The 8,182-nt window shown below is 48.2% G+C and overlaps 2 protein-coding genes across 2 annotated transcripts; one reads left to right on the forward strand and one right to left on the reverse strand.

The window, feature by feature from the left end:
- The first annotated feature begins 863 nt into the window (after positions 1 to 863).
- On the forward strand, positions 864 to 5,743 carry LOC119349871 (UDP-glucose 4-epimerase 1-like). The gene is made up of 9 exons (XM_037617965.1): positions 864 to 1,206; positions 2,307 to 2,356; positions 3,047 to 3,182; positions 4,159 to 4,260; positions 4,366 to 4,593; positions 4,731 to 4,815; positions 4,924 to 5,006; positions 5,099 to 5,190; positions 5,321 to 5,743. Exons 1-9 carry the CDS (start codon positions 1,012 to 1,014, stop codon positions 5,412 to 5,414), a joined length of 1,065 nt encoding a protein of 354 aa, XP_037473862.1. The 5' UTR covers positions 864 to 1,011; the 3' UTR covers positions 5,415 to 5,743.
- A 1,654-nt stretch (positions 5,744 to 7,397) lies between these two features.
- Positions 7,398 to 8,182, reverse strand: LOC119349872 (pathogenesis-related protein PRB1-3-like). The gene has a single exon (XM_037617966.1). It carries the CDS (start codon positions 8,133 to 8,135, stop codon positions 7,398 to 7,400), a length of 738 nt encoding a protein of 245 aa, XP_037473863.1. The 5' UTR covers positions 8,136 to 8,182.

An 8,182-nucleotide genomic window follows, 5' to 3' on the forward strand; every position in this document is an offset into this window, starting at 1 on the left:
AAGTACTTGCCATTGATGAGAAAAGGATTCCACATTTGAAGGTCAGACCAGGAAATGGCTCCTGAGATGGATGACTTATCATCTCCAATTGCGATATTACATCAAAAAACTTAATCTGGAACACCGAACGATTTTACGGAGGAAAAGAAAGGGAACGGAGGAGTTTACGTACTAGGAAGGATTGGAGATCGAATCCAAGCCTCAAAACTTCAAATCTGAGAGGGGGTGTGGGGGGGATCCGAAGGGGGCGCCGCCGCCGCCGCTCTCTGTGACAACAGAGCAACTGGAAGAACTGCCTGGGAGGGTCTGGCCCGATGCGGGCTAAGTCAACGTGCAGCGCCTAAGACACGGGCGCTACAATATACACTGTGCGGCGCCTAAGTCTTAGGCGCTGCAGTGCTGTCTGTGGGGCCAGGGCTGCCACGCTGGCAGGATGTGCAACGCCTAAGTGATGGGCGCTGCACAGTAGGGTGCGGCGCCCAGCTGTCGGGCGCCACACGAAAGGGTCAGCAGAGTGAAATTTTTTTTGAAAGCAGGTCAGTTTGTGAATTGATTTAGGCTTCAGGTCAAATATGTGAAATTATCCGTAATCCATGGCGGATGGGGTGTGGTACACGTGTACGGCCCATAGCGATAGCAGAGCAGAGCAGAGCAGAGAGAAAGAGGGGTGCGAACGTGGCCGGTGGTTTGGTTTGGTTTGGTTGGAGGAATCAGGAATCGTCCGTCGCGCGTTGAGTCGAGTCGAGATGCCTCCGCCTCCGCCTCGATGTGGTGGGACCCACAGCCAGAGACAAAGACACCCCCGACCCGTCTGGCCTCCCCTGTCCTCCATATATATCCGACCCTGCGCTCTGCCTCTCTCCTCTCTGCAAACAAGAAGAAGAGACGCACAAGTCCCCCTCTCTCTCCCTCTCTCAGAAACAAACAAACAAACCGCTCTTGTCTCCCATTCCAATCTCGCCCCGTCGGTCGAATTAGAAGAAGAAGAAGAGGAATCAGAGGAAGAAGAAGATGGTGTCTGCGGTGCTTCGGACGATCCTGGTGACGGGCGGCGCGGGGTACATCGGCAGCCACACGGTGCTGCAGCTGCTGCTCCAGGGCTTCCGCGTCCTCGTCGTCGACAGCCTCGACAACGCCTCCGAGGAGGCCATCCGCCGCGTCCGGCAACTCGCCAACGCCCCGCAAAACAGCCTCGACTTCCGCAAGGTTCGTTGCTTCTTCTTTCTTCCCTTCCCTTCCCTCTCTGTTTCCGTTCCGATCCATCCATGATATCCGGCCAATCTCCTCCTTGTTCTCCGGCCGGCCCTGCTCTGCTTGGGAGGACATACATACAGTAGATTGGATTGCGCTTTCCTTGGTTTGTTTGGTTGATTCCCTTGCCTTGCCTTGCCTTGTCTTGAGGAGGAATTGAATTAATCGTGGGTGCATCCTATTCTTCTTTCTCATAAGTATAGTATAAGCAACTACTTCTACTAGTAGTAGAATTCTGGTTTTTTTTTTAAAAAAAAAGAAAAAATGTTTTGGGGAGTTTGTCCGGTTTGAGGGGAGGGCGTGGCGTGGCGGTTTCAAACACAAGGCACTCTATCTGGTCTAGAAAGAAGAAAGAAGGAACCTCCCAACAATTGCTGCTCTCTTGTATTTTTTATTTTTTTGATGGTTGAGTTATTATTATTACTCCTACAATTGGGCCTTCCTCCTCGCCCACTCGAGAAACAAAGGAATCCATTCTACGCCATGTCTCCCTAGACATGTAAAACAAGGAGTGTGTTTTCTCTTTCTCGGTTGTCGGTCAGCCGCGCGATTCCGGCCGGCGAGCGAGCGAGAGAGCGGCGGGCCGGCGGGTCACACCCTGCGCGCCCGTGCCTTTTCTTCTTCTTCTTTTGTTTGTTTGTGCATGCGACGCGTGCCTAGTCGGTTACTTTCCTTACATTTTCCTTCCGTCCTTGCGGTCTCCGTCTCCGCCTCCGCATGTGACTGACCAAGCAAACGACGACGGCAAGGGAGGGGGAAAACGCGTGTCTCCGGCCGGTGGGTCTCCATCCATACCATACATCCTTGACGATTGCTTGCTGATTCGACCACGGATTCATTAGATTATATTTTTTAAACACAATTAATTAGATTAGATTACACTAGTTTAGAGGAGCATATACCTTACATACATACATGCCTAACCATACCGCCAGCCGCAATTTCCCGTGTCATTGTTTTGGAATCGAATGGAATGAATTCATACCCAAGAAAAGAAAACGGATTTCTGATGGATTGATTTATTTTTGCTGCAATGCAATTGTGCGTGCGTGCAGGTGGACCTTCGTGACAAGGAGGCGCTGGACGAAATCTTCTCGACCCAAAGGTATCTATATTTTCTTTCTTCACCAGTACGTATATCAATATCTGCACTATACTAGTAGTACGTGCTACGTGCTACTCCCTCCGTTCAGAATTACTTGTCTCGGAAATGGATGTATCTAGAACTAAAATACGTCTAGATACATCCATTTTCGCGACAAGTAATTCCGAACGGAGGAAGTACAGCCTAGTACCCGTCGTCGTCAGTCAGTCACATGGTGCCATACAACCTCCAACCGCTAGATAGTCCATCTTTTTTCGGCTTAATTAACAAATCCAGAAATGGTTGATTAGCCCGTCCCCTCCGGCCGTCGTGCCAGCCGTATCTGCGATGCCACTACTATCCTAGTCTCTTTCATTCTGCTTGTGCATCGTTTCGTTGGTTGTTGATTAAGGCCGGTAGGTGTCATCTGCTCCTAGTAGTAGCCTCTGATTGCTCATTGATCCATCCATCCATTGATGAGTCGGGCTGGCTGGAAAGTTGTCTCTAGCAAGCAAGGCAAGCTATCCACAGCTGGACCCGGCGGTTATGCTCTTCCATATTCCATCATTCACATCATAATCATCATCATCATCATCACAGTAATACTACTACTTAGAACTGATGAATAAACTAGCAGCGTTTGTTTGTTTTATGCTCCAAGTCGCTCATCATCTGCCTGGTCTCCAATTTAAATTCGGCTGGGTCGAGCAGGTTCGAGGCTGTGATCCACTTTGCCGGGCTGAAAGCCGTGGGGGAGAGCGTGCAGAAGCCCCTGCTTTACTACGACAACAACCTCATCGGCACCATCACCCTCCTCCAAGTCATGGCAGCACATGGCTGCAACAAGGTATACCTGCTTTTTCTTTTTCTTTTGCATTTCATTGCATTGCTGGGTCACAGGATACCAATGAGCGAGCGAGCGAGCGAGCGTTGGCTCTAGCTAGCTCGGCTGTCTGGACCAGGTGTCTCTCATAATTTCTGTCACCTAGTTCATGGTCCCAGATTGCTTGCTTGCTTGCGCTGCCTCTCTTGTTGCCTAGCACCATTTTCTGTTGCTGCCTCTATATGTTCTGTCTAGGAATTCTAGAAAACACACACACACACACAAGGGTTTTAACACTTGGCATGTCTGAATAATGGACGGTGTGGCCTAGGTTCAGGCCCATTGCTTGTTCTGCACTAGGCAATACTACAGCAATGGCCTTGGCATTCTCTCTCGACTACAGCAATGAGAGGGACAGATGCAAGCTGTTTCATTACAGTTGGTCCTTGTTTCTATCTACCCTCTGTCTGTCTGTCTGTCTGTAGGATTTGTCAAAAAGAAACAAAGGATTTAACAGCTGGTCTTTGTTTACTCTCTCAATTCTGAACAATAGACAGCAGCATGCTGGCGTGTGCAGGCTCAAGCAAGCAGCCCATTGCTACGCACCTACTTGTTCTGCAGTAACCAATGAAGCTGTATTAATTTAAATAAGTTTACAACCACGGGTGCAGACAGTTTCATTACAGTTGGTGCTCCCTTCATTATTTGAGTTTTAGAACCACGGACGGACGCAGACAGTTTCATTACAGTTGGTTCTCTGCTGGGTCTGAATAAGTTAGGCTTAAGGACGGCGGCACACTGCACTGCAGGCCATTCAACTCTGTTCTGCACCATCAATTAATGAAGCTGCTCTGCACCGATTAATTATGCTGGCACCTTGCTGAAGGAACTAGTAGTATAGGCATATGATTAAGTATACATCATCGAATCGAATGATTGTCGTCATCATCATCATCTCATCTGGATGCTAATAAAAACACCTTTCATTTCATCCCTGCAGCTTGTGTTCTCATCATCAGCCACTGTCTACGGGTGGCCCAAGGAGGTGCCCTGCACCGAGGAGTTCCCGCTCTCCGCGACCAACCCTTACGGCCGAACTAAGGTACGTGCCATTGCTACTTGTTTTCTGTTGCCTGTCAATCAATGTTTCAAGTACATCGAGAGAATCTGATCTGGCGCCTGTCGATGATTGTGTGCTTGTGTGCAGCTTGTCATTGAAGACATCTGCCGCGACCTCCAGCGCTCGGACCCCGACTGGAAGATCATCCTGCTGAGGTACTTCAACCCGGTCGGCGCGCACCCGAGTGGCTACATCGGGGAAGACCCCCTCGGAGTCCCCAACAACCTGATGCCCTATGTCCAGCAAGTCGCTGTCGGGAGGCGGCCCGCGCTGACGGTTTATGGGACCGACTACAACACCAAGGATGGAACAGGGGTATGTTGTCATGCATCCAACCCTTAACTAACTAACCAACCGACTGATGAATCAAATCAATCAATCATTCCTGCATAATTGTCTTGCTTGCTGCCTCTAACTAACTAGTATTGGTATGCAACACATGATTATGGCAGGTACGTGACTACATCCATGTTGTTGACCTGGCTGACGGCCACATCGCCGCCCTGAGGAAGCTCTACGAAGATTCTGACAGAATAGGTGCGCACCAACCATGAACATGACAGCTGACACTGAATGACCTTATTATGCTTAACTGAATAATGTTGCTGTAAACGAACCAATGTAATGATTTGCGCTTAATTGCAGGGTGCGAGGTGTACAATCTGGGCACTGGAAAGGGGACGTCCGTGCTGGAAATGGTTGCTGCATTCGAGAAGGCTTGCGGAAAGGTAAACCAATCATCATCATCATCTCACGTGCATATATGTTATGCTCTGCTCTGGTGAAGACAGTACTAATACTGAAAGTAATGATGCGGCAGAAAATCCCTCTGGTTTATGCTGGAAGAAGAGCTGGAGATGCCGAGACGGTGTACGCTGCCACTGCCAAAGCTGAGAAGGAGCTCAAGTGGAAGTAAGTTGCTCTTTGTTTTGGTTGCTAATAAGTTGTACTATCTTTTCTTGAGAGTTTGGTTGTGATGCATGGTGTAAAACAAGACAAGGCAGTAATAATAAGAATGGTGTGCTGTGATGAAAATGAACAGGGCCAAGTATGGGGTGGAGGAGATGTGCAGAGACCTGTGGAACTGGGCCAGCAAGAACCCCTACGGCTACGGATCCAGCGACAACGGCCACTGATTAATAGTCACCAGAGCAAGTAGTAATAGCAGCATATATACGCCACCATCCATCTATATATTTATCCACCACAGAGAGCAGAGAGAAGAAGAGGAAGACTACTACTGATGTGTATAGGGAGGGAGTGAGTGAGTCGGATCCATCAGTAGCTTATAATTAATTATATTGTTCGCGTTAGAAAGCTAATCATATCCATCTCCCTTATGGAGTAAGTAGAAGAAATAAGGTTGGTTCCCTTGCCTCGTAGAAATATATATATAGATATCTTGTCGGTCATGGAATAACTTACTTTACCTACTGATATAAATATATATATGCTTGGTTCATTTTGTTGATTCTTGTCCTACCCTCAACTGGCTCTATGTATGGTCTCTGTGCTGAATGGAGTCTGTTGTTGCCCCTGAGGCTTCTCTGCTTATTGGTGGTGCTGGAACAATGAAAATATCATCTTTTTGTGTTGTTGATAATGCCTATATATGTTATGGCGAAACGAGCATAGTTCAGATGGTTAGGCTCTTGTGGTCCTGGATTATTCCAGACTTTTCCGCGCATTGGTTACGAGGCATTGGCTTCGCCTCCTGTTTTTTTAGGGAATGTCATCATGCCTACTTCATTGAACTGGTAACAAGGTCCCCTCGGAAAAAAAAAAAGAACTGGTAACAAGGTTACATCGTTCACCAAAAATCCTCAACTAGAAAATCCGGGGAATCATCGCTTCGGTGTGACCTAGGAATGAAGTGTGTGTTTCTCAAAAAAAAAAAAAAACTTGTGCCCTAAAGGATATATTACAGAGAATTGTGAGCTTGTTAGGCTCAAATCGAGTTAAGTAGAACAAGTTAGTTTGTTGCTAATACGGACGAGAGCCCGGCCCAATATAAAAACGAAATAATGGATGGATTGAGGGGCGGCAATTTGACGCTCACTGCATCAAAATGCCCAGGATTTGCACAGATATGGGCGCCCAATTAGCTTAAATCCTGGTTTTGGGACTGTCTGAATTTGCAGTTTTGGAAATTCGTTTTTTTTAATTTCAGTATATGTTTAAAATTTTCTGGTATTCAAAAAATGTCTGCAGCTTCTAAAAAATGTTCAAAAGTTTGAAAAATATTCTATTTTTTAAATATCGGTGTTTATTTAAAATTTTCGCAGACATTTTAAATTTTTTGACAAGCATTTTCAAATAGTTAGCTATTTTTAAAATGTTCTCTTTTTAAAATATTTTTTTCTAAAACTAAATAAATAACGCATTAAATAAACAAAAATCGCTAGGAAAAAACTTTTGGCACAATGCGCACATCGCGACAATGTTGCAGGCAATGGGTCGGCCCAGTCAGGATGCACTCTATGCATCACGCCCATATTTGACGAATAGAGCGTCAAATAGAAGGTCCCGTGAGCACACCTCGCCCTTACAGTTTCATGTCACGCCATAGGATCAAGTGATGAAGACGATGCCTGCGTGGCACTCAGCCTAGCTACAATCCATGTACTTGGTGCTCTAGCCGCAAATTAACTAGCCAATTCCCACTCTCTCCTTAATTAACGAAAATGACATGTCTTTTTTAAGAAAAAAGGTGTTGTCTTTGGGCTTCTAGCCTATGGTGTGTACTGGAACTCAAAAGGAAAAAAACAAGGGTTGTTTTTAGTTGAGCAAGGAATTGAAGTGCATCATTTTCGTATATTGTTGAAGATAATGCCTATATCCATAGCATGGTGAGATTGTGTGATGTAAAAAGTATGCGTAGAGTACTGAAAGCTAAAATTGAGTGTCGCGGGCCAAAGATATTACACAGTGTAGAGCCTGGCAGATCAAAAAAATGCTAGTCCCAAATCGAGTAAATTAAGTAAAAAAAGTCGAGTAAATTAAGACAAGCTAGCTGGCTAATAAAAAAAGAAAATGAAAATTAGAGGTGTAGTCCAAGCCCAGCCCAGCCCAGCCCAATATAAAGAGGCAAATGGGCTTCTACTATTAATTAATTATAATTAGGTGAGCGGCACCTCTCCCTTCCAGTTCCCGGGCGGGTCGTAGGAGCAGGTGATGAAGACGCCGCCGGCGAGGCACTCGGCCCGGCCGCAGCCGACGTACTTGGTGGTCCGCCAGACGATCTGGGTGAAGTGCTCGCAGACCTGGCCCGGGTGGCAGGCCTGCGCCCGCCAGTCGTAGAAGGAGGACTCGCTGGCCCAGTCGCCCACGGCCTCCACGGCCTTCCAGTCCCACCCGGTGCCCCAGAACACGTTCTCGCCGTAGGGTGAACCCACCGAGTGCATCATCACGCAGTCGAACCGCCGCGCGTCCGACCACCGCCGCGCGTACCGCGCCAGCTTATTGCTCCACCGCAGCGGCGGCACGCCGTACTTGGCCCGCACCCGGTTGTGCGCGTCCAGGAACTCCGTCGTCATCGTCTTGTACCCGCCCCGCCCGCCGGTGAAGGACCGCAGCCCCTTCTTGGCCGCCTCCGCGAAGAAATCCGCGGCGTTAGCGTCTGGCCAAGAAGGAGAAGCCTTCTCCTTCTGCTTCGGCGGAAGGTAGGTCGCGGCGTTGCCGTCCGGCCATGAAGGCAAGGAGGAGGAAGAAGAAGACTTGTCCTTGTGCTGCTTGTTGCCGCCGAGGTGGTCGTGCGAGTGGAAGAGGGCGGCCGCGATGTCGATGTGGACGGCGGCAAGCGCGTCCACTAGCACTAGGAGAAGGAGGCCGAGGAGCACAAGCCCGCCGGGCGCCATGAATGGATGATCGATCTCCTCTCCTTGCTTGCTGCGCTTTGTCTCGA

This window comes from Triticum dicoccoides, chromosome 1B (genome assembly GCF_002162155.2).
Source record: "Triticum dicoccoides isolate Atlit2015 ecotype Zavitan chromosome 1B, WEW_v2.0, whole genome shotgun sequence".
NCBI classification, from domain to species: Eukaryota; Viridiplantae; Streptophyta; class Magnoliopsida; order Poales; family Poaceae; genus Triticum; species Triticum dicoccoides.

Coding starts and splice junctions, on each gene's coding strand:
- LOC119349872 (XM_037617966.1), bottom strand. CDS start 8,135: ATGGCGCCCGGCGGGCTTGTGCTCCTCGGCCTCCTTCTCCTAGTGCTA.
- LOC119349871 (XM_037617965.1), top strand. CDS start 1,012: ATGGTGTCTGCGGTGCTTCGGACGATCCTGGTGACGGGCGGCGCGGGG. Junction 1,207..2,306: donor ACAGCCTCGACTTCCGCAAG/GTTCGTTGCTTC, acceptor GCGTGCGTGCAG/GTGGACCTTCGTGACAAGGA. Junction 4,594..4,730: donor ACACCAAGGATGGAACAGGG/GTATGTTGTCAT, acceptor TGATTATGGCAG/GTACGTGACTACATCCATGT.